The sequence below is a fragment of the Capsicum annuum genome, chromosome 11 (assembly GCF_002878395.1).
Source record: "Capsicum annuum cultivar UCD-10X-F1 chromosome 11, UCD10Xv1.1, whole genome shotgun sequence".
NCBI lineage: Eukaryota > Viridiplantae > Streptophyta > Magnoliopsida > Solanales > Solanaceae > Capsicum > Capsicum annuum.
This window is the reverse complement of record NC_061121.1, coordinates 187,845,227-187,871,759: the sequence shown is the minus strand read 5'-3', so window position 1 is coordinate 187,871,759 and position 26,533 is coordinate 187,845,227. Positions and strand designations below refer to the sequence as shown.

Below are 26,533 nucleotides of genomic sequence, written 5' to 3'. Positions count from 1 at the left end.
TTCTACCAAATAAAGGATTAAATAATACCAAACTTAATACATGTATTGTTTTTTCTAATACATCTTAATAAAAGACCCTGTGGCATAGGGATATCCAAATTCGAGTTTTTCCCTTACACTTCAGACAGCCAATACTTTCGAATAATCCTAATGAAGTTCTCAATGGAGTGGGGAATTAAGGCCTTCTTGAGAAGACAATGAGTGGATATGATGGTGTCTTTTTGATGGATAAGATGGTGTTTTTCTAAATGAAGGTCTTTTACTAAGATGTTGGAGAGTTGTTTGTGTATATAATGTGTACAAAACTGGTAAAGCTCTTTCCTTTAGCTTGAGAATTATGTAGAAAGCCAATCTGTATGATATGAGAATAACTATTACAACACCCAAATCCCACCATTTGGAGTGTTTAACTGAAAATCCAAGTACTGAGCTGATAAGTACTTCACCCTTCATCTTCTTCATTTGATCATCTGGCATTACAGGGTCAAACTCTAGTCCTATTAAATCATTCTTGTATGCACCCTGCCATTTCGCAAATATAGAGAGTCAAATTGTTTAAGGAATAGATAGAGAAAAAGTAAGAATTTCTAACATTCACTTCTTACTAAAATGTACCTTAGTACGTTTACAGTCAAAGATTTTCGTGCAGTCAGTGTATTTTAACTAGCCATAGCATGTCATTTATAATTGAAATAAAATTATGAACAATGTTGCTACGACACACTCCAACTTTATAGGGGTCCTATTACCCCTGAAGTCCATTTTAGTGTATTTTTATCACCCTTTGTGCTGACGTGATACTTTTATTATATAAAAATGGGGTTTACGTCAAAGTACCACATCAATTAAAAAAGAGTCACATCAGCTAAAAAATTTGACAAAAATACGCTAAAAGTTAGTTCAGGAGGTAATAGGACCCCCGTAAAGTTGGAGTGTGTCGTGGCAAATTCAATCATAATTAGTTTAGGGTACTAGATGTTTTACTCTTTATAATATTCACTGCTTCTATGTTACCAATTTAGAATACTAGAGAAGATTACCTGTTGCAAAATGCCACAGTTACTCGACAATATGCTTACTTCTGTTAATTATATCGAAGCGCATAAAATGAAAAAGAACTACTTTTACTGTGTATTCAATGATGTTTTACAATGAAGTTTTACACATTATAAGTGGGCATTGAGCAATGAAAATTAAAATTTTTGAAGTTGGAATTGGAAGTTAAAGTTGGTATTGTGTTTGTCCATGAATATAGTTGGAGTTGTTTTTGAATTTTTGTGAGAGAAGGAAGTTGTAAAAAAGTGAAAACAATTTTTTTTTATTTTTCACTTTTTCAGATACAATTTCAAGTTGTATTTGAAATATTCATGGCTTAACATCAATTTCGAGTTGTATTTGATATAAAGTGAATTTTTTTTTTTTTTTTGAAAAAGTGAAAAAAGTCTCATGGCCAAACTGGTTATATCACTTTACCTGTTCTGTTTCGTTCAGTAGAGTCAACAATTGATAGTTCTTATACTACAACATGAACTCATCATATCTCTTTATAAAATGAATAAACGTACTATCTTAGATTTTAGGACTCATTTTTAATAAAAATTGAATAGATGACTGCACATTTTATCAAAACCCGGTGATATTCTCTCATAAATTTATATCTTTCAGAGCTTTCCGAAGCTAGTTTTTTCTTGGAGGAGATAATATTATACACGGAGGCAAAGTCAATAGAATTTCAACTTAATGAGCTTTATTTTAGTATGACGACTTCAAGTACTAATAATTAGGTTCTAGGTTTAACGTCTATAATTTTAATGAATTCTTTTAACACAAATAAATTAGCGTGTATATTTTTAATGAATTCTTTTAACACAAATAAATTAGTTGCGAAATAATTATTGAATTTGGCTGAATTCATGATAGGGTTTTAGCTTCGCCTCTGATTATATATATGTTGGGTTCAAATGGAATGTGTGAATGGAAAATGGAGCAAACAACTATTTGGAGGGAAAGTGAAAATGTCACTTAAGGAAAGCTAAGTTCTCCCACGTTGGTGGGAGAAAGAAGTTTAATCTCCTTGTGTTTATAATAAGGCACACTCCTCCAAGCGGATAGTGAGGCAAGAATAAAAGATGGCTTGTGTCATCATCGTCGTTGCTCGCTCGACAGCTTTGAATTCGTCAAATGATTGAGAGGTTGATTTTTTGAACAAAATTTATTTGATACTTAGAAAACAAGTGAAATTTTAATCCAAAAATCCAATGGAAATATTTTTGTAGGTCCATTGAAAAAGGACGACTTGCATGTGCAGGTCAGGTGCAGACCTGACGCGGGCTGGCTTTGCCTGGCATAGGTCCAACGCAGAAGCCACTGAAAATGGTCAAATGTGACCTGCGGTCGCAGGTCCAGTGCATGACCAATGCGGACCGGCCACAGGTAGCTGACATTTTAGAAAAGTCTCTTTCCATTAACCATTGCTTTCTTTCCGAAGGGACACTTAATGACTATAAATATATGAACTTTTCCTCAGGTAAAGGTACGATTTTAAGAGCTGAAAAACATTCTTCTTCTCAAAAACTCTATTGTGATCATCAACCGTTGAGTGAGTTCGAAGATTCTGAAAGTTTGAGGTACCGCTACTTTCGGATAGTGAACCATTTTATCCTGGGAGGAAAGATTCCATAACCTCGGGCACTTGAGGAAAATAAATTTCGTAAGGACACACCGTGAAGTCGGTGGACTTAGTTCTAAATTCTACTTCAGCTTTATTTCTTTAAAAGTTGATAAGCATACTTCATTTGATAGTTCATTTCATTATTAAACAAGTGGTGTTTAAAGTTGTTACAACTTTATAATTAGTATTCTGATATACCAAGTTGATTTTTTTTGTGACGAAAAAAATGACTACTGATGGTCATGCAGCTGATGGTGTGACAAGTGTAGCAGCAACAAATGTAACAAGCCGTACAAGTGTTATGCCCGCAATGACACCTGCGGAGAAATCCAAAAAATTTTCGAATGTAGATTTTAAATGTTGGCAGCAGAAAACATTTTTCTATTTGAAAAATTTATGTCTTCAAAAGTTCATATCTGAAGATACTTCAGAATTGCCCGAAGATACATCGGATAAGGAGCGGTTCGTTGTAATAGAGGCATAAAAATATTCCGATTTCTTATGCAAGAATTATATCCTAAGTGACCTCTAAGACGATTTTGTACAATGTGTATAGTGGAATGGAGATTTCAAAAGAGTCGTGGAATGTGCTGGAACGAAAGTACATAACTGAGGATGCAGGAACTAAGAATTCTTTGTTGCAAGGTTCCTTGACTATAAGATGGTTGACAGTAAGACTGTTGTATCTCAAGTACAGGAATTGTAAGTAATCATCCACGATCTTCTTGCTGAAGGTATGAATATAGTAAATACCTTATTTGAATATGTTGAGTGTGTTCTTAATACTCATATGACCTTTGATGTAGGTTTGATTATGAATGGGGCCTTTCAAGTTGCAGCCATAATAGAGAAGTTGCCACTTTTGTAAAAGGACTTCAAAAATTACTTGAAACACAAAAGAAAGGATATGTCAGTCGAATACCTCATTGCGAGGTTGTGCATTGAAGAAGACAACAAAGCTGCCAAAAAGAGGTCGATGGGAAACTCTGCAATCAGTGGAGCCAACACTGTAGAGGACGGCCCTAACAACTCAAAGAAACGAAAGAAAGTTGGACAACAAAGCAATCCGCCAAAGAAGAAATGCAAGGGGAAGTGCTTTTATCGTGGAAAGGATGGCCACAAGTTAGTAGATTGTCATGCTTCAAAGAAAGGCATGAAGAAGGATCAAGCCAGTAAGTCTGAATCCAAAAATAAAATGGATGATCTATGTGTCATGCTTTCAGAATGTAACTTGGTGGGAAATCCTAGAGATTGATGGATAGATTCTGGTGCCACCCGCCATGTTTGTGCCAACAAAGAGTTATTTACTTCATACGCTTCGGCTCAAGATGAGGAGAATATCTATATGGCAAGATCCGCAACAACAAAGGTTGAAGGGGCGGTAAAAATATGCTTGAATATGACGTCAGGCAACGTGTTGACTCTCAACAACGTCCTTTATGTACCGAAGTTGAGAAAGAACTTGATTTCCATATCACTTCTGATCAAATATGGATTTAAATATATATTTATTTTAGATAAAGTTGTAATTAGCAAATGAAAAGTGTATGTAGGAAAAGACTACCTCACCAAGGGCTTGTTTAAGATGAATGTAATGACCGATGAATGTAATGACCGTTGAAATTAATAAAAATTCTATTTTTTCTTACTTGCTTGAGTCCAATGATTTGTGGCATGAACTATTAGGACATGTCAATTATAAAACTTTGCGAAAAACTTATTAGCTTAGAAGTTTTGCCAAACTTTGAGTGTAATAAATCAAAATGTCAAACTTGTGTGGAATCAAAGTATGTTAAGCATCTGTATAAGTCCGTTGAAAGAAATTCCAATCTCTTAGACTTAATCCACACAAACATTTGTGATATGAAGTCAACACCATCTCACGGTGGAAAAAAGTATTTTATAACTCTTATTGACACTTGCACTAGGTATTGTTATATCTATTAGCTAAATAGTAAGGATGAAACAATAGATACGTTTAGGGAAATATAAAATAGAAGTTGAAAATCAGTTAGAGAAAAAGATTAAAATAATAAGAAATGATAGGGGTGTAGAATATGAATCTCATTTTGCAGAAATATGTGTAGAGAATGGAATCATCTATCAAACTACTACTCCGTATTCACCTTAATCTAATGGAATTGCGGAAAGAAAGAATCGAACCTTAAAGAAAATGATAAATGACTTACTTATAAGTTCAGATTTACCACAAAACTTGTGGGGGGAGGCTATCCTTACAGCTAACCGAATACTCAATAGAGTACCCCATAGTAAGACACTATCAATTTCATATAAAAAATGAAAATAAAGAAAACTCAACTTGAAATATTTTAAAGTGTGGGGATGTCTAGTGAAAGTTTAAGTTCCTATGCCTAAAAGGGTGAAGGTAGGACCTAAAACTGTAGACTGAGTGTTCATTGAATATATTAAAAGCAATAAAGTATGTTGATTTTTGGTTCATAAACCCAAACATTCAAATATCAATGAAAAAACGATAATTGAATCAGATAATGTTGAGTTTTTTGAACACATTTATTTGTATAAAACTAGACATAAATATCTAGTGGAGGGTCTAAACAACCTTGAGATAAACCAAGCGAGAATGTACATAATAATGAGAATCCAAGGCGTAGTACACGTCAAAGAACGTCAACTTCTTTTGGATCGAATTGTAACATTTTTCTTAAAAAATGAGTCTTAAACATTTAAAGAAGCGATGTCGTCTTCAGACTCATCCTTTAGGAAAGAGGCAGTCAATAGTGATATTGGTTCAATCTTGAGCAACCATACTTGGGAATTGGTTGATCTTTCTCCAGAAATAAACCTTTAGATTCTAAATGGATCTTCAAAAGAAAAATAAAAACGGATGGTAATATTGACAAATACAAGGCACGACTTGTAGTAAAAGGTTTCAAACAGAAAGAAGACCTTGATTATTTTGATACATACTCACCTGTAACGTGGATAATGTCAATTCAGATGTTAGTTGTCTTGGCTACAGTATATGGTCTTGAAATCCATCAAATGAATGTGAAAACAACAGTCCTAAATGAAGAATTGGAGGAAGAAATTTACACAGAACAATTTGAGGGTTTTGTGGTTCTTGGTAAAGAAAAGAAGGTGCGCAAACTTGTTAAGTCATTTCATGGACTAAAACAAGCACCCAAACAGTGGCATGCAAAGTTTGACCAAACCATATTGGCAAACGGGTTTAAGATATACGAATGTGATAAATGTGTTTACATTAAAGACACTCTAAATCACAAGGTCATTGTTTGTTTTATATGGATGGCATGTTGATCATCAGTAGAGACATTTCTGACATAAATGCTACAAAATGCATGCTTGAGAGCAAGTTTGATATGAAAGACGTCGGAGTTGCGGATATGATCTTAGGAATAAGAATTCATAAAACTCCACAGGAGTTGGCGTTGTCACAGTCTCATTACATCAAAAAGGTACTTGACAAGTTCAAGTATTTGAATTTTGGTATCCATTAGACGTGAGCTTTGCACTTCAAAAGAATGGAGGTGAAAGTCACTCACAGTTGGACTACATAAGAGTGTTGGGATGTTTAATGTATAACATGAATTGTACACGGCCTGACATAGCATGTGGTATTAGTAAATTGAGTTGGTACACAAGTAATCTCGATAAAACTCATTGGATGAAAATGAAAAGAGTTTTGAGGTATCTTAAATATCTATGCTTTGCATTATAATAAATATTCAACGGTCATTGAAGGGTATAGTGATGCAAATTGGATCATCGGATCAAATAAAGTAAAATCTACAAGTGGATATGTATTTACTTTAAATGGAGGAGCAGTCCTTATAAAATCATCCAAACAGATGTGTATTGTCTCTACAATGGAATCTAAATTTATCGTATTACATAAAGTCGGTGAAGAAGCTGAATGACTCCAAAATTTCTTGAAAGATATTCCTTATTGGCCCAAACTGTTGGCATCAGTATGTATACATTGTGATAGCCAAGAGACAATAGGTAGGGCAGGGAACATGATGTATAATGGTAAATCTCGTCATATAAGAAGTAGACATAATAACGTTAGAAAACTACTCTCTAGTGAAATTATCACTACTGACTATGTGAAGTCAACGGATAACATGTAAGATCCACTTACAAAAGACCTATCTAGAGAAAAAGTTGAGAGAATATAAAAGGAAATAGGTTTATGGACAAGTCAGCATAGCGGTAACTCTACCTAGCAGACTGGAGATTTCAAGATCTAGGTTCAAAGAAATCAAATAAAATTGTGACTGACGGTTCAACATTGTCAATATACTCAACTCATTCTCATGATGTAGATAATGTTTAGGAAACAAGGATAAGGCTTATGGCGTGAAACTTTTTAATGATTATTTAAATTTGACAAATTTAATCAAATAGTTTAATCTATAGGATTGAACGTTTTGAAATCACCTATGTGAGGGTGAAGTGGAAGCCACTTCGAGGAGAATGTTAGTAAATGTCTATTCTCTACGCTTTCATGAAACCAGGACGTGTTGATGGCTGAAATGAATAAAACCTGAGAACCATAAACGATAAAAGGCTGGTTATGTGACATATGTTATCTAGGTATACATTAAAGTTCGACAATTCAAAGATATCAAATCTACCGATTGACCGAGTGCATCCGATGCATAGTCACTATGAAAAGTTAAAAAAAAATCCACCTATCCAGATGTAATTAGTATTTGCTTGTTGATTGCATACTTGTCCGTAAATATTTTGATAAAATAGTCATTTCCCATTCATGTGGAGGATTGTTGGGTTCAAATAGAATGTGTGAATGCAAAATGGAGGGAACAACTATTTGGAGGAAAAGTGAAAATGTCACTTAAGGAAAGCTAAGTTAATGTGGGAGAAAGAAGTTTCCTTGTGTTTATAATAAGACACACTCCTCCTAGTGGATGGTAAGGCAACAACAAAAGATGTCTCGTTCTATTGTCATCGCTGGCTTGGCTCGGCTTCGGCTTTGGATCGATAGGTTAATTTTTTGGAAAAAATTTATTTAAAATTTAGAAAACAAGTGAAATTTCAAAAATCCAATGAAATTGTTTTTCTCCATGTGCAGACGCATTTCGGATGCCATGCAAACGCATATGCAACACACCTCGAAGGGATGCGACCCTTCACAAAAGAGACACATTATTTCTAAAAAAGAGACGACCAATGTTCGTAGGTCAGGTGCAGGTTGGCTTTGCCTAGCGCAGGTCCAACGCAGAAGCCACTGAAAATGGTCAAATGCAACCTGCGGTCACAGGTCCAGTGCATGACCAACGCGGACTGGCCGTAGGTAGCTGATGTTTCAGAAAAAGTTGTCTCTTCCATGAACCATTACTTCCTTTCTGAAGGGACACTTAATGGCTATAAATATATGAGCTTTTCCTTAGGTAATGGTACGATTTTAAAAGTTGAAAAACATTGGTAATGGTACGATTTTAAAAGTTGAAAAACATTCTTCTTCTTCTCAAAAACTCTATTGTAATCATCAACCATTGAGTGAGTTCAAAGATTCTGAAAGTTTGAGGTACCACTACTTTCAGATAGTGAACCATTTTATCCTAGGAGGAAAGATTCCATAACATCGGGTACTTAAAGGGAATAAATTTTTTAAGGACACACCGTGAAGTCAATGGACTTGGTTCTAAATTCTGCTTCATCTTTATTTCTTTAAAAGTTGATAAACATACTTCATTTGATAATTCATTTCATCATTTGTTTGAAGGTGTTGAACTTCATTGTTATTCTTGAAAACTAGTTCTTGAACTTAGGTTGAAATTTGTATTGAAAACATATAGATTATGTACCCAGATCAACAATATATTGGATAACCAACTGATTATATAGTATTAAGAAGTTATTGTATAACTATTGGACATTGAAATTTTACCTGTAAGCCCCATGCCATGTAATTAACATATGAAATAGGGTATCTCCAAAAGACCTTTGGAAGATCAGGCATTAGCCTGAAAAAACCAGCTGAGGCCATCATAATTCCCTGCATACGCAAATTATTATAACTATAAATTATCTTATGGTTTAAACATAAATTTTAAAGTTAAATTATATTAATATTAAAATTGTCATTTTTTTTTGTCCTGACTAGTAAAAAACAGGGTAAGATAAATTAGGAAAGATGGAGTATTGTTTATACCCTATGAAGGGAATTAATTCAATTATACGCCCTTCAAACCATGTAGCTCGACCCCTGGTATACACACATCAACATACAGTGGCAAATCCACCTTATGCTCTATGTTGACTTTTCTTATTTTTTGTGCAGTTTTTTTTTATTGTGAACACCTTAATTAGTAAAATTCCTGACTCCACTGCAGCGCACATGAGTATCAAGTAAGGATTGGAACAAAGGATTCATTCATTACTTATCAAGTAAAATAAAAGGATAGTTTATACTCACAAGAAGTCCAGCACCAACAACAAGACCCATAGTGAAATTCGGAACAAAGGAAGCCACAAGCATCATGCAACTTTCAACAACAGCAATGGAGCTCCAGAGAATAATTGCGGCATACATAAAATGGAAGAAGCCGGGATGGAACTTCACCAGGTTGTATGTAATGGCTACTGAGCTCAAAGACATAACAACTAGGAATGGGAATGATGAAATGAAATTTGAAAGAATGAACACACCAACACCATAGTGTCCACTCTTCCTTTCTTTATCAAATATCTGCAAATAATTAAATTTTCTTTCAATCTCATTTTTAATATATAGTCCAACTAACATTTTTATTGTCGTTACTGTTATTTTATGGTATTTTTGGGTACAAGAATCTATATTTAAGTACAACAACTTCACACTAGTTCAAGTTTAAAACAAGAACACTATGAAGTATGAAAACACCCTCAACACAAGATCAAAGTGATCTTTCTAAGAAGTGTGTTTTATTTTTTCAGAAATTAAGATGAAACAGAAATATAAAGCCAAGTCTCCCGACTTCACGGAGTGTCCTTAAGGAATAATTCCCCTCACTATACCCGAGGTTTTGGAATCTTCTTCCTAGGATAAAATGGCTTTCAATCAAACTATAGTGGTACCTCAAATAATTAGATTTTTCGAACTCACTCAACGATTTGATTGATCACAAAGAATGTTTTGAAGACAAGAGGAGTTTTTTATTTTAGAAAATTTTTCATTCATTTCTAAACCTGTGGATGAAAGCAAGTTTATATAGCCATCAGATGCCTCTTCTAAAAGGTAGCAATGGTTCACTTAAAAGGTGTATCCTTTGGAAAAGTCATGTCTGTTCATTCAAAATATTGTGTCTTTTTCTGAACAGACACAACTGTTTGAACAGTTATACCTTTTTCAAAATAATATGTCTTTTGCTTAAAGGTTGTATCCCTTCATTTTCTATTCACGCCAATTAAACTCAACAATCCCCCACATGAATGAGGGATGACTATTCTTTGTAAAACTTACGGACAAGTATGTGATCATCAAGCAAAGACTGATTCCATCTGGATAAGTGGGTTTCCCTTTGAACTTTTAGTAATGAAATGCATCGGATGCACTCAGTCAATCGGTAGATTTGATATCTTTGAACCGCCGAGCTTTAATGTACACCTAGACAACATATATCATACAACCAGCCTTTTACTATTTATGGTTCTCACGATTTTATTCTTTTCAGCCATGAACACGTTCCAGTTTCATGAGAGCTTAGAGAATAGGCCTTTACTAACATTCTCCTTGAAGCGGCTTCCACTTCGCCCTCACAAAGGTGATTTCTAAACGTTCAATACTATATATTAAACTATTTGGTCAAATCTGCCAAATTTAGATAATCATTAAAAGACTTTTCACCTTAAATCTTATCCTTATTTATGAAACATTATCTACATCGTGAGAATGGGTTGGGGTATATTGACAATGTTGAACCTGTCAGGTATAACTTTGTTTGATCTCCTTGAACCTAGCTCTTGGGATCTCCAGTCTAATAGGTAGAGTTACCACCATGCTGACTGGTCCTAGGCCTTAAACTCATTCCCTTGGATGTCATTTTCACTCCTTCTTTAGATAGGCCTTTTGTAAGTGGATCCGACACGTTATCCTTTGACTTTATATAGTCAACAGTGATAATTCAACTAGAAAGAAGTTTTCAAATGTTATTATGTCTCCATCGTATGTGACAAGATTTACCGTTGTACATCATGCTCCCTGTCCTACCTATTGTCGCTTGGCTACCACAGTGTATATATACTGGTGCCACTGGTTTGGGACAATAAGGAATATCTTCCAAGAAATTTCGAAGCTATTCTGCTTCTTCACCAGCTTTATCCAATGCGATAAATTCAGATTCCATTGTAGAACGAGCAATACAAGTCTGTTTGGATGATTTCCAAAAGAACGCTCCTCCACCGATAGTAAATACATATCCACTTATGGATTTTACTTCATTCGATCCGGTGATCCAACTTGTATTACTATATCCTTTGAGTACCACGGGATATTTATTATAATGCAAGGCATAGTCTTGAGTGTATTTAAGATACCCCAAAACTCTTTTCATTGCCATCCAATGAGTTTTGTTGGGATTACTCGTGTACTGACTCAATTTACTTATAACGTATACTACGCCTGGTCGTGTACAGTTCATTATATACATTAAACATCCCAATACTCTTGCGTACTCCAATTGTGAGTCACTTTCACCTTCATTCTTTCAAAGTGCAAAGCTTACATCCAGTGGAGTCTTGGCAATACCGAATTCCATATACTTGAATTTGTCAAGTACATTTTTGATATAATGAGACTGTGACAATGCCAATCTTTGTGGAGTTCTATGGATTCTTATTCCTACGATCACATCCGCAACTCCAAGGTCTTTCATATCGAAATTTCTCTCGAGCATTCATTTCATTGTATTTATGTTTGAAATGTCTCTACTAATGATCAACATATCATCCACATATAAACACACAATGACTTGGTGATTTTGAGTGTCTTTAATATAAACACATTTATCACATTTGTTTATCTTGAATCCGTTTGCCAACATGGTTTGGTCAAACTTTGCATGTCATTGCTTAAGTGCTTGTTTTAGTCCATAAAGTGACTTAACAAGTTTACACACCTTATTTTCTTTTCCAGGAACCACAAAACCCTCAGACTGTTCCATGTAAATTTCTCCCTCTAATTCTCCATTTAGGAATAAGGTTTTCACATCCATTTGATGGATTTCAAGACCATATACCTCCGCCAAGGCAATTAACATTTGAATCGACGTTATCCTTGTTATCGACGAGTATGTATCAAAATAATCAAGACCTTCTTTTTGTTTGAAGCCTTTTACTACAAGTCTTGCCTTGTATTTATCAATAGTACCATCTGCTTTCATTTTCCTTTTGAAAATCTATTTAGAACCTAAAGGTTTATTTTCTGGAGGAAGATCAATCAATTCCCATGTATGGTTGCTTAAGATTGAATCAATCATACTATTGACTGCCTCTTTCCAAAAGGATGAGTCTGATGACAACATCGCTTCTTCAAATGTTTGAGGCTCATTTCTAAGAGAAATGTTACAAAATTCAAACCAAACGAAGTTGACGTTCTTTGACGTATACTACGTCTTAGGTTTTATTCATTATGTACATTATCACTTGGTTCATCTCAAGGTCGTTTAGACCCCCTACTAGACTGTTCATATCTAGTTTTATACAGATAAATACTTTCAAAGAATTCAGCATTATCTGATTCAATTACCGTATTTTCATTAATATCCGGATGTTTGGATTTATGAACTAAAAACTGACATGCTTTACTACTTTTGGCATATCCTATGAATACACAGTCCACCGTCTTAGGTCCTATCTTTATCTTTTTAGGCATAGGAACTTGAACCTTTGCTAGATACCCCTACACTTTGAAATATTTCAAGTCGAGTTTTCCTCCTTTCCATTTTTCATAAGAAATTGATTGTGTCTTACTATGGGAAACTCTATTGAGTATACGACTGGCTGTAAGGATAGCCTCCCCCCACAAGTTTTGCGATAAACATGAACTTATAAGTAAGACATTTATCATTTCCTTCAAAGTTTGGTTTTTCCTTTCCGCATTTCCATTAGATTGAGGTGAATACGGGGCCGTAGTTTGATGAACAATTTCATTCTTTACAAATATTTCGACGAAGTGAGATTCATATTCTCCGCCCCTATCACTTCTTATTATTTTGATTTTTTTGTCTAAGTGATTTTCAACTTTAGTTTTGTATTTCCTAAATGCATCTATTGCTTCATCCTTACTATTTAGCAAGTAGACATAACAATATCTAGTGCAATCGTCAATAAAAGTTATGAAATACTTTTTCCCACCACGTGATGGTGTTGACTTTATATCACAAATGTCAGTGTGTATTAAGTCTAAGGGATTGGAATTCCTTTCAACAGACTTATAAGGATGCTTTGCATACTTTGATTCCACACACGTTTGACACTTTGATTTATTGCACTCAAAGTTTGGAAAAACATCTAAGTTAATCAGTGTTCGTAATGTTTTGTAATTAACATAGCCTAAATGTTCATGCCACAAATCATAAGACTCAAGCAAGTAAGAAGAAATTGAACTTTTAATGATTTCAATATTCATTACATTTATTTTGAATAGGCCCTCAGTGAGGTAGCCTTTTCCTATATACACTTCTCCTTTACTAAGTACAATTTTTCTGGAAACGAAAACACATTTAAATCCGTTCTTGTCTAGAAAAATCAAGTTCTTCCTTAACTTTGGAACATACAAGCATTGTTAAGTGTCAACACTTTACCGGAAGTCATCTTCAAGCACACCTTTTCAGTTCCTTCTACTTTTACAGTAGCGGATTTAGCCATGTAGATCATTTCTTCCACAAACATGACGGGTGACACTAGAATCCATCCACCATTCGCGAGGATTCCCCACCAAGTTGCATTTTGAAAGCATAGCACACAGATCATCACATTCTTTGTTGGACTCAATGATATTTGCTTGGTCTTTTTTCTTGTCTTTCTTAGGGGCACGACAATCCGTGGGCTCGTGGCCAATCTTACCACAGTTGAAGCACTTTCCCTTGAATTTTTTCTTGGGTTGATTGCTTCTATGTTCAACTTTCTTCTTTTTTCTTAGAATTGTTTTGGTCATCTTCTATAATATGTGCTCTATTAATTGTAGAATTCCCTTTCGACCTTCTCTCAGTAGCCTTATTATCCTCTTCAATACGCAGTCGGATAATAAGATCTTCGATAGTCATCTCCTTGTGTTTGTGCTTCAAGTAGTTTTTGAAGTCTTTCCACATAGGTGGTAGCTTCTCAATTATCACTGCTACTTGAAATGCATCATTCACAATCAAACCTACAAAATAGTTTATGTGAGTACTAAGAACATTTTCAATTTGTTCAACAAAGATATTTTTCAAAGATATATCTTCCGCTAGGAGATCATGGATGATTACTTATAATTCCTGCACTTGAGAGATAATTAACTTACTATCTATCATTTTAAAGTCCAGGAACCTTGTAACGAAGAATTTCTTAATTCCCGCATCCTCTGTCTTGTATTTTCGTTCAAGTGTCCCCCATAATTCCTTTGATGTCTTAGTTCCACTGTAAACATTATAGAGGCCATCTTGGAAATCACTCAAGATATAGTTCCTGTAAAGAAAATTTGGGTGTTTTCAAGCCTCTACTATTATGAAACGCTCTTTGTCTGAGGTTCCCTTGGGCACCTCAGGAGCATCCTCACTAGTGAATCTTTGAAGACATAGAGTGGTGAGGTAAAAGAACATCTTTTGCTGCCATCTCTTGAAGTCAATGCCCACAAACTTTTCGGGCTTCTCAGCAGGTGTCATAGGTTGTGGAGCATTTGCTCGACTTATCGTGGCAATGGTAGTTGCCGCCATAGTCGTTGCATCATGCATTTGACTATCATTTGTCATTTGCATCATGCATTTGACTATCATTTGTCATTCTTACTGTCACCACAAAATAGTAAATTTAGTATTTTTCGAAATACTACTAATAAAGTTAAACAACTTTAAACTTTTCTTCTTGTTTCTAGTTTAACGATGAAGTTTTATGACTTTCAATCGTCAACCGAATGATCTTTAACTTGTGATGAAGATTTTATTTCTTCAAATCACTAGTTAAGTTCAAACGGAGTAGAAAGTTAAAAGCTTTAATCTCCAGAAACAAGCAATACAGATTCTTAAGCAGTAATATTAATCCTTAAGATTGTTATTTTATGGTATTTTCGGGTACAAGAATCTATATTTAGGCGCAACAATTTCAACACTAGCTCAAGTTTAAAACAAGAACATTATGAAGTACAAAAACACCCTCAACACAAGATCAAAGTGATCTTTCTAAGAAGTGTGTTTTATTTTTTCAGAAATTAAGATGAAACAGAAATATAAAGCCAAGTCCCCCGACTTCACGGAGTGTCCTTAAGGAATAATTTCCCTCACTGTACCCGAGGTTTTGGAATCTTCCTCCCAGGATAAAATGACTTTCAATCCAACTATAGTGGTACCTCAAATAATTGGATTCATTGAACTCACTCAACAATTTGATTGATCACAAAGAATGTTTTGAAGACAAGAAGAGTTTTTTATTTCAAAAAAAAATTCATTCATTTCTAAACCTGTGGATAAAAGCAGATTTATATAGCCATCAGATATCTCTTCTGAAAGGTGGCAATGGTTCACTTAAAAGGTGTATCCTTTGTAAGAGTCATATCTGTTCATTCGAAACATTGTGTCTTTTTCTAAACAGACACAACTATCTGAACAGTCACACCTTTTTCAAAACAATATGTCTTTTGCTCAAAGATTGTGTCACAGATTGTGTCCCTCCATTTTCCATTCACACCAATTAAACCCAACAATTACAAAACAAACAAACAAAATCAAATTAGCTATAAACTAAGTCGCTAATCCGTCCCCTGAATTGCTTGTAGTTGACGTGTTTTTTTTGATAATCCATCGCTAATAGTGACGGATAATATAATGTTATTTAGCTACAAAATATCTTTGTCTCTAATCCTTACCTCTTAGCAGTGTAATATGTAGGAATTAATTATTATTTTTTTTAAAAAAAGGACTACTAATTACACAATAATTATGCCTAACATCCAAACAAGTTCGGGCCGCATACTTAGATCCTCACTGATCATAATACTCCATATGAACTCATCTTAGGGCTAAAGCCATAATTCTACATTCATCTGAAATTATTGATTGAATTGGAAGAATTATGAATTGAACTTATCTGACTAGCTGGTTTAATCTACATTATATTGTTTTTTCGAAAGAAAATGCTCCCTTGGATTTTTAATGTTTTAATCGTTAAATCTACATATAAACGATTGTGCTAAGTACGACACAAAGCAAATATAATGAGACCACTTTCGAGCTACTTAATGTTCTAATTACTCCCTTCATTTAATTCATATTATTATATCTTTCTGTACACCCCTTACGAAAGACGTTCAATAACTTTCATCATCAGAGTATTTGTCTAAACTATCATTTATCTGTTCCTACAATGTATTAATTTCTCCACTAATTAGAATTGTAAGGGTGGAGTTGAAGAAAAGAATATAATAAATTACTTCTCATATATTTAGTTAGAAATAAATTCAGTTTGCCAAAAGGATAAAGAGATGATTTACCTTCATTTCTTCGATGAAAGATGGAAAGCCTCCAATGGACATGAAAGTCATGAAGCCAGAAATGAATCCAGCACAAGCCCCCCTTGCAATTACAGCATTATGTCCAGTTCCAACATCATAGAAAACAGTACCAACACAAATTGATAGTATAATATACACTATAATCCTCAACCAATAATACCCAAAATCTCTATTCATGTTCTTCAATGATCTCTTTATCAATGTACATAGTTGCTTTAACCATCTTGCTTGGCTCCCTCCACTTTCTTTAAATACAATATCTTTCTGAAAGAAAAATCACTAGTTAATATTATCTCCTCCAACTATTCACATGTCCATCCTGCCCCAAATTATAGATTAATTTCTTTGCAGAGAAAAAAGAAGAGAAAAACTAGGATGATAATTGAGAGGCTATTTAAATATTGATCAAATTATAGGTATGATCTAGAGTGGATCGGAGTTATGCTCCTTTCTTTTGGTTCAAAAATTTTTTAACACTAATATATTAATTTCTTTGTCCTAATCTATTTGAATAATTTGAATATAATTCGAATTTCAAGAGTCAAACTTTTTTATTTTGATAGTGAATTGGGACGGTATTTTTAAGTTTTTTGAAATGAATTTTTTATGTTTGGAAATTACGTAGAAAATAGTATAAGTCAAAATAATTGACACTTCAAAATATTTAAAAGACATGAAAAATTTATTGCCAAAAAAAAACTTGTTTGAATCTCGAATACAAAAGATATCACCTAAATTAAAATGAAGAGTATATAAAAAAAAAAAAAAAAAAAAAAGCTTGTGAAAACTTACACTATTTGTGAGATCACGAATTCTAGCCGTTGTCCTCAGTTTATGATTTGAATATTTGTAATTTTGAATAAGCCTTACTCTACACTCTGCTGTTGGCAAATAAACAAGTGATCCTGAGGACTCTTTGGTTTCCTGCATTACAGATGAGAAATAGTAACATATTTCAAATTGTCGTTTTTAACCTATATCACATCTTCTTTTAAAAAAGACTTAAAATCATGCAGAAAGTAATTCTGATATACGAAATTAAAAGAATCACTCCGTTTGTTTCAATTTATTTGTCTTATTTTTTCTTTTAGTTTATTTTTTTAAAAAAAGTTTATTTTCCTTTTGCGATAACTTTTTCATTTCAACTTTCCACTTGATATTTTTAAGACCATGAGATTAAAGAATATTTTGGTAGATTCTACATATGATTAGTTTACAAGATTCAAAAGTATTTTTTATTTTTTAATCCCCATGGCAAGTCAAAATTGGACAATTAGGAAGTAATTGAAATGTAAATTAACCTTAAGCTTTTTTGGGGGGGTTAAACTAAGCTTAACCTTCTATTAATTTTTTGGAATTATTCCATAAAAAGTTGTTCAATTATTATCTAACCACATGTAAATAATGCATCAACAACTTCTACGGTTATACCATACGTACATTTATTCTGTGGGACCCTATTAAAGTGGCAGTAACATCATCAAAGTCTGAATTAATGCATCGAAGAAAATGGTCCGCTGGATTTCTTCTAGTTGGACATGCAAATCCTGAATCACCAAAAAACTGCAAACAGACAATCAAACAAATTAAATCATAACTTTGACCTAGCTATATATAGATTTTTTCCTAGTATTTGATTTGGTATACTACCATGGTGCTCACTCATTTACTTTTTTGAATCACAAGAAAATTCGAAATATAAAAAAAAAAATAGAACTTACAGCAATATAACCAGTAGGTTAAAGTCTAGTAATAATGTAAACACAATTTTTTTATTGTTGGTGAGCATAATTTAAGAATCCGTTGAGTTCGCTGATTGTAAAAAATATTTTCAACTATTGAAATTTATTTTATAAATAAGAAATTACACATTTGAATAAAAATATTAAAACTGAAAATAAGAAGTTTACGTATTTGGTTAAAAAATGCTTATAAATTATTCGTTTGTTAAATTGACTAGAATACCAATAAAATTTCTATCAAAAAAATATGAATTTAAAAGTCTTGTTGTAAAGGAAAGGATGAATGATGGATATGGTGTGAAGAGGAAGTTCAAGATTTTATTTGTGGAAGGGTACGGATGAATGGTGGATATGTGCTGTGAAGAGGAAGTTCAAGATTTTATTTGTGGAAGGGTATTTTGAGAATAAAAAAAATAAAAAAATATGAAGGATAAACTAGAAAAAAAATACTTGATCAAACCAAAAAAGAAAATTATAATCTAGAAAGATACGTTGAGAATAATCAATTTATGACTTTTGATTACTTTTTGACTTACAAACACTTGACTTATAAGCACGTTAGATATTTTCCAAACACAGAGATAAGTTAAAGTGCATAGAAGCCAATTTGACCAACTTGTTTATTAGCTCGACCAACTTGTATTAGCTCAATCAAACACCCCCTGCATCCATTTTGAAGATCATAACAATAGTATCAAGTAGCTTTATCTTACCTCAACTGCCAGTTTAGCTTCTCCGAAATAAATAGTTTCACCAGAAGATAGCAACAAAAGGTCATCAAACAGAGCAAAAACTTCACTACTTGGCTGATGAATTGAGCATATTATAGTCCTTCCACTTCCACCACCACCACATGCAATATTCTTAAGTACTTGAACAACAAAATATGCAGAAGCACTATCAAGTCCACTTGTAGGTTCATCAAGAAACAAGAGTTGTGGTTGTGTGATTATTTCAAGTGCAATGCTTAATCTCTTTTTTTCACCACCACTTATTCCTCTCAAATGCCAATTCCCAATTAAAGTTTCTGAACAATCCTCCAATCCCATCTCTGATATAACATTGTCTACAATTTCCTTTACTTCTTGTCTAGTCATGTTGCTTGGGAGCCTCAATTGAGCTGAGTATTGGATGGTTTCTCTCACTGTTAGAGTTCCCATTAGTACATCTTCTTGTGTCACATAAGCCTGCAGGTTATCCCAAGTAACATGAAATCACAAACACATATTAGTTCAGTTCAACTTCTATATGCATAACAACACCATCATAACATATCCAGTACAGTCTCATAAGTGAGGTCTAAAGATAGCGGAGTCTATCCAAATCTTAACCTTACCTCTGTCGGGTGGAGAGATTTTTTCCATATAAAATGTGTACACTATTGCATTACCTAAAATATAAAGGGATAATTACCTTTTTAGACGGCTTTAATAATTAATAGTCAGTATATTGAATATAAATATACATTCGGGTTCGAGCCCTGGATATGGAAAAATCTTTTGTAGGGAGCAGTACTCCCCCAGAATAGGGCCCTACCCGGCGCAAATCCGGATTAATCGGGCTTCAATACGGGTACCGGACACGGGAAAACAAAAAAAAGAATATAAATATAAATATGCATATAATATACATAAATAAATATATATGGATTAAAACTTGTAAGTTATAATACATTAATAATGTAATCACTCCCCTCGTTTCATATAATTTGCCATATTTCTCTTTTACACATCTTTTTTAGAAAAACATTAATTATGAGGGTTTTTGTTTTTTTTTACTATTTTAACTTTCTTTATGTCTTAAGATATAATCTCTCTTCGTTGCTAATTTACTTAATTTATGTGTCATCTCGAGGTGTTTGTAGTCTTAAAAAATAATTACTACCAAGGATTAAATATAAAAAAAAATTAATGTTATCTTAAGCTTCTAAAATGACAAGTAATTTGAGACATCTATTTCTAAAAATTAGGACTAGTTGAAATGGAGAGAGTAGTTCCTAACTATCATGATGGTTAAGGATCAAGGAAAAAATGTTGATAATATGAAGTTAATTTGGATATATAGCACTTACACCAAAACCATGGTCAAGCCTTCTCTTCTTCCCATTTAGAAGAATACTTCCAGTCATGACAAGATTTGCTGAGAGTCTGCCTGTTAAGTGAAACGAACTGCTCATCAATAAAGATATTTCTCAATTTTAATTATATTCAATAAATGAATTCAGTATTACAGGACAGATAATTATTGATTAACCCATCTTAATATTTTTATTGATCACTAAATTACATCGAAATTATATTAGGTGCCAAATAAGGGTCTCTAGTAGCTCTTTCTTGGCATTGCACTCTTATCCTGATGCAGTTTCATATTTTAGTTTCAGTGTTGTCATCTTGCTACGTTACTCGGATTCTCTGAACCATTACTGAATGTATGTCAGGTTCTTTAAAAATTATACTCCCTCTGTTTAAAAAAGAATGACCCTTTCATTTTAGTAATACTTTAATTCCAACTTTCTACGTGTCATGTCTAAGACCACAATATTAAAGGACAGTTTGATACTTTTGACATAACTTTAATTTAAGACCACAGGATTCAAAAAAATTTTTATTTTCTTAAACTTTATATCAAATAAAAATAGGTCTTTATTTAAAACGAAGGGAGTATATATATATATTTTTTTTTTGAGAATCAGATCCAATATCAGTGTGGTAGCATTTTTGGAAGGTATACAAAAAATACAAGCTAATTGTGAAATTTTTGCTTTTGACAAACTAATTGTGATCTTAAATATATCATAAAAAATTGTGTGACTATAAATTATATTATTAAGGATAAAACTACATCATTTAGTATAAAATAAAAACTTAAAGTTAAATTATTACTAAATATTGAAAAATGTTATTTTTAGATTGAATAAACAAGTAAGAACATTTCATAAATTGAGACGAAGGAATATATGTACACTAAAATTTTAAAAATTGTGCGACTTATTACTCTATGTATCATAGGCGTAGGCAGTCTAGGAAAATGGGAGTACGTAGTATACTAATTTACTACTCCTTATACTATCACCTAGAGGGATATAAATACGCATAGGATGATCTATAGCTAGATGATAGTTTACGATCTAGAACTATTAATTAGGTGACGCAACTGCAACCACGCCTTATTTATTACTTTCTATCTACCTCCTGCCAAATAACATACAACTAGTCAGAGCAAACAATAAAATTCACCAGAACAACACACATAAATGCACCATCTTGAAGAGTCACTTTCGAGTTTCCCCTTTTAAACTTTCCAAGTGTACACAATGAACAGAATAAATGACATATTGTATACAACTGTTTTGCTGATTCATTAATTTCCAACGTTGACAGGAGGCCCCCATGCCATCTTCTGTTCTTGCTATTGTTACTACAAAGAATATGTATTGACATTATTCTTGCAACAATTGTTACTATAAAGAATATGTATTGACATTACACTTTCTGTTGCAAAATAATTGCCACAATTCCTTTTCCCTATCATGCATAGAGTTAGTTTAATTAATTACTCCTCCTAGTTTCATATTAACTGGATTTTTGAAACTTTTTCATCGTCCAAAATAAATGTATTATCTAAAGTTCAATTTATTAAGACTTTTTTTTAATTTTGCTTTTCCTTTTAATGGGGTTCTTAACTACTACTATTTTACATTATCTAGGTGATAAATTATAATAAAAGTTTCATTCATGATTACTTAGTTTTGTGTTCGTTACACAAAAGTCATTTTCTTTTTTTTATTACACAAAAGTCATTATACTTTATTTTGGTTATCACAAAAGTCACTTTGATCGAATTTTTTATTAATCCCACCGAAAAGCGATGTGACAGTCTTAATTAGTTCTTTGATTTTGATTTAAGAAAATATAATATATTATTCATATCTTGACCTATTTGATATGTTGTCAACCCATTTTTTTCAATGGATTATATAATGGGAGAATACCCGATACTCTTTTCTTAATAGATTAGGCCAGCTAGTGGAGATTGTTTCCATTAAAATTTTTGATTGATATTCTTATGAAACTAAAATCTATAAAAAAAAAATAAGAGAAAAATAGAATAAGATAATAAGAGTAACTGAAACAAAAAAGAACATTTCATAACTGGGAGTATTCACTGTCGATTTGGGTCATTAATTAGACAAAATCAAAAGCAATATAATCGATATTTAAATTATTAAAACAGAATCAAATATAATATATATTTATCAGTTTGTGTTCGATTTGCTTTGGTTGTTCAGTCATTAATAATACATGAAAATACAAGAGACCATTCATTGAATGGAAAAAGAGGACCAGCAATGCATTTAGAAAGAAAAATAAATCTTGAAATAACCACATAGTAACATGTGTACATTTAATGCATGATATTTAAATAATAAATAAATTTTGATGAAAACATAAATATGTTATTTAAAATCATTCACAAAATATTATATATATATATATCGGTTCAAATCAGTTATTTCTTCATTTTTTTAAACAAAACCAAACCAAACAAATATTGAAATGTAAAATCAAACCAAATCAAACAAAAAAATTGATTTGATTCGATTTTTTAATTTAGATCAATTTTTATCCAAAATGTGAACACCCTATAATCATAATATTTCATAATGATTTTACTCAAGCTAATGAGTGGGTCTGGTGTATTTATTCAATATTGGGTCCGATCTTGCATGTAATATGGGTTGGATATATACTCCAGCTTCTTTTGTTTTTGTGCCTGACTAGGCATGTTGCTTTGTAATGAACGCTTCTTCTTTTTTAATGCACATTCTTCTTACGAAAAAAAATTATTTAATTAAGCAAATGCATTAGTTAAGGCTCTCATATTATTTTTTAACTGAAATTATTATAAAATTCGCGAAAAATAATTTTTGTGATGATCGAAATAAAGTAAAATGAAAAGTAACTTTTGTGTAATTGATACAAAGCTAAATGAACATGAATGAAGTTTTCTCTAAATTACACTACTTACAAAGTAATATTCATGACTATGATCTCTATTTTTAAGAGTAGTTTGAGAATAATCAAAGAGGTAATATTAGAAAGAAATATTTAAATTATGTCCTAGAATATTTAAAAAATTTACTTAATATGAACTAGAAGGAATAATATTTAGAACTAAATTAGAGTAGATCTAAGTCATATATATATATATATATATATATATACTATAAATTACATTTTTTTCATATCAATATGATAAAATAAATATTTTATTTTAAAATATTGATCAAATTCATATAGTTTTTTATTTTAAAAACTAATCCGGACACATAACTGAGGCAAGAGAGTACAAGTTATTACACTGCCAGATTAATTAAACTGACCAATTAATAAAGACATACCACTCCTTGTAATCCACAAGCTATATATAATCTGGAAATTAAACTAATAACATGCCATATCTGATTAAACATAGTATAATTTTTTTACACTATCAATTATCCTCCAATAATATATATCCCACCTGCCCCTCTGTTATGGATGTAGAGTAATGTATAAAAAGATATAGCAGCAAATTAAATGACAATGACATGTGGTCGACAACGTATATGATTTTGAAAATATGCCCATACTTTCACATATGATGGATAGGCATAATATAAAAATATGCCTTTTAAATTGATTTTTGCTCGCATTTATGTTCTCCAACTTTGCTTGTGCACTTAAACTGTCATAAAATTAAAAGTTGAATAAGCTACTCACATCGTATGTGCATGACAAATCTCACGCGATTTAACATGTAGAACACGTTCATCTCCCATAATTTGTCATGTGAACATGTGGGTCAACTGATTCAACCTTATGATAGTTTAAGTGACTATTTATGCATATTCAAAATTGAAGTACATAAATGGTTAAAGTTAACTGAGACATTTATGCATTATGATTTATGCCTTATGGATAAGTATCCATCCATATGCTATGTCTGAAGAAGGATTGCAATATTGATTTTCTACAACAAAAACTACCTTTTTAAAAAAAAAACTGGAAAGAGGTAGCTTCGATCGGCTTCAAATTATAAACTGTTAATAAAATCGAATGATATGTAGAACTCTTTCTACTTTGGAGGAAGCATAATTGACCTATCGACTCTAAATTGGCAATTTTAGCAATGTTTGGCTGGGACAAAAAAAAAAAAAAGAGACATTAAAATGCCATGTGTTACTCGTCTCTCCAATTGTCACGTTAATGCTCTATTTTTGAAACATCCAATACTACATTTTTAAGAATTTGAGCAAAATAGAAATGCACTACCAATATTCCTCTCATTTGCTCCTTATTCTATTCTAAACAAATATGAAATGCAGAGAGATAGAGATAGAGATAGAGAGACCTGCCAGAGTATCAAGAAGAGTGGATTTGCCAGAACCGGAAGGACCTATAATAGCCATAATTCTACCAGGTTCAGCATAACCACTTAGTCCATTGAGTAATCTTTTTGTTGGTCCTCCTCCAAATTTTGGTAACATAACTGTTACATCTTCCCAAGTCAAATATGATGCGCTATTCTGTATTCCACATAATGCTGCACCCTCTGTTCCTAATGCCACACCCTTTTCAAGATCAGTAGATGCTGCCTCTATTTCCATATAGAGGTAGGTTTTCGAGCAGGTAGATCAGATTCAGTGAGGGATGGAAGGATGTTTCAGCATTCGAGTTATCGATATGACCGTGGAAGTAGAGTGATTGGAGCTCCTCTCCTTTCCGTCAAGTAGCTTTCACTGCTTCAAATCAATTATATTGGAGGCCTAAAGAGTGATAATGGTTCACTCTTCAATGAAGTCCTTCATTAGTCTTTTGAGTAATAGAAGCAAAGATGGAAATAAATGGCCGGAACTTGTTGACTCTCCGTGTATATATAGAAGAGGATAAAGTTGATGAAAGAACTAAAAGCTATCTTGGCCTAATATAGAGGTGGCAAAATTAGTCCATCAAATTATAACTCATTCAGTCCATCCAAGTTTGAATTCATTGTTTACTCCCTTATTTATTAGTTCGACCATTCAGTCCATCAATATTTAAATTAATATTTAGTCTAAATTGATTCATAAGAAATCTTGTGAAAATATTTTCAGAAAGACATTTTATTTTTCTAGATTAATCGCATGTGTCTTGCACGTGTAGCTTTTGATTTCATAATAATTTAATAATTTAAATTTCAAGTCCTTATCTTGATCTTCTCGGCTTTAATTCAAAGACATTTAAGTATGCCAATGATGAGCTCCTCGAAATCACCCGTGTGCACGTAAGTCAAATCTCTTGAACTTCAGAAGAATAAGCAAGAAATCTTTGATATATAATAAACTTGATGAAAGGTAAAAAAAAATGATGTTAATGAATGCAAAACAGATAACTAGAATTAAAATCAAAATAAGAAAAAAAAAAAGTATATTTCAATTAATAATGTGTTACACATTAAGGAGTATAATTAAATTTAGAGTTTAATTGACAGGTGTAGAGTCCTTATCTGAATTTGGAGACATATCAATACAATGAATTTGGAGACATATCAATACAAGAACTACTGTGACACCCAAAATCAATATTTTGCTTTATATAGTTTTTTCATTATTTTCTTAGAAAGGATCCACCCCTACCCCCACTCCCCAAAAAAACATTAGCTATAAAAATTAACTAAGGACAGCTTTGGTTCATTATCTAGTTGCTACATCTTCAATAATTGCTTCTTTATATTATTATACATTGAATAATGCTAAACTTACTATTCTCTAACTGTTTTTGACGTTATAGATTCATGATCTGAGGTTGACTCTAGCACCATGCTTGGACGTTGGAACCTTGCACTCATGCATCTTTGTTGTGGATTTATCCTTTTCTCGTTCATGACGCGAAGATTGTCAAAATAAAAAATTCTAGTAAAAGAGCAAACATCAGATTGTAAGTCATTTATCGCCAAAAAAGGCCGAGAAAAGAAAAAACATAAAATTCAAAAAAAAAAAGTACAATTTTATGGTACAATTGATCATCAAACATAATGAATAAACATAAATATATACAATCAATAAACATGATACACTATTACACAAGTAAAACACAAAATAAATGTATACATTTGAATTAAAATTCATTCAATCACCAAAAAATAGTTATTGGCCGAAAAAGTTGAAGAAGGAGAAGAAGGACGTATGTTTCTATTAAAGTAATTTTTTGTTATGTATATATAAAATAAAATCTTAATAGATTTAGAAGTGTAAAATATTATACTTCTTACCTATATAAAATAAAGAGTTACCTTAATTTCAATTTTTTTTTAATATAAAGAGATCCTAAACCTAAAAGTAACTAAAAGTGTTCAAAATTTTACCAAAAAATATGTTTTCTAATTATT

General features: G+C 32.4%; 1 protein-coding gene across 3 annotated transcripts; it reads right to left on the bottom strand.

Annotated features, from left to right (window-relative positions):
- Positions 1–25,145, bottom strand: LOC107856237 (ABC transporter G family member 12). 3 transcript variants are annotated; one of them, XM_016701222.2, is made up of 9 exons: positions 24,518–25,145; positions 20,196–20,275; positions 18,838–19,311; positions 17,823–17,945; positions 17,175–17,306; positions 16,362–16,646; positions 9,117–9,389; positions 8,589–8,696; positions 1–522 (listed from the first exon to the last, which is right to left on the bottom strand). In XM_016701222.2, the coding sequence occupies exons 1-9, from the start codon at positions 24,771–24,773 to the stop codon at positions 160–162; spliced, it is 2,094 nt and encodes a 697-aa protein (XP_016556708.2). In that variant the 5' UTR covers positions 24,774–25,145; the 3' UTR covers positions 1–159. The 3 variants fall into 3 exon arrangements, with proteins under 3 accessions (XP_016556708.2, XP_016556709.2, XP_047255103.1); XM_016701223.2 differs by lacking the exon at positions 9,117–9,389 and having other exon boundaries at positions 24,518–25,143; XM_047399147.1 differs by lacking the exons at positions 8,589–8,696; positions 9,117–9,389 and having other exon boundaries at positions 24,518–25,143.
- Between the last annotated feature and the right edge of the window lie 1,388 nt (positions 25,146–26,533).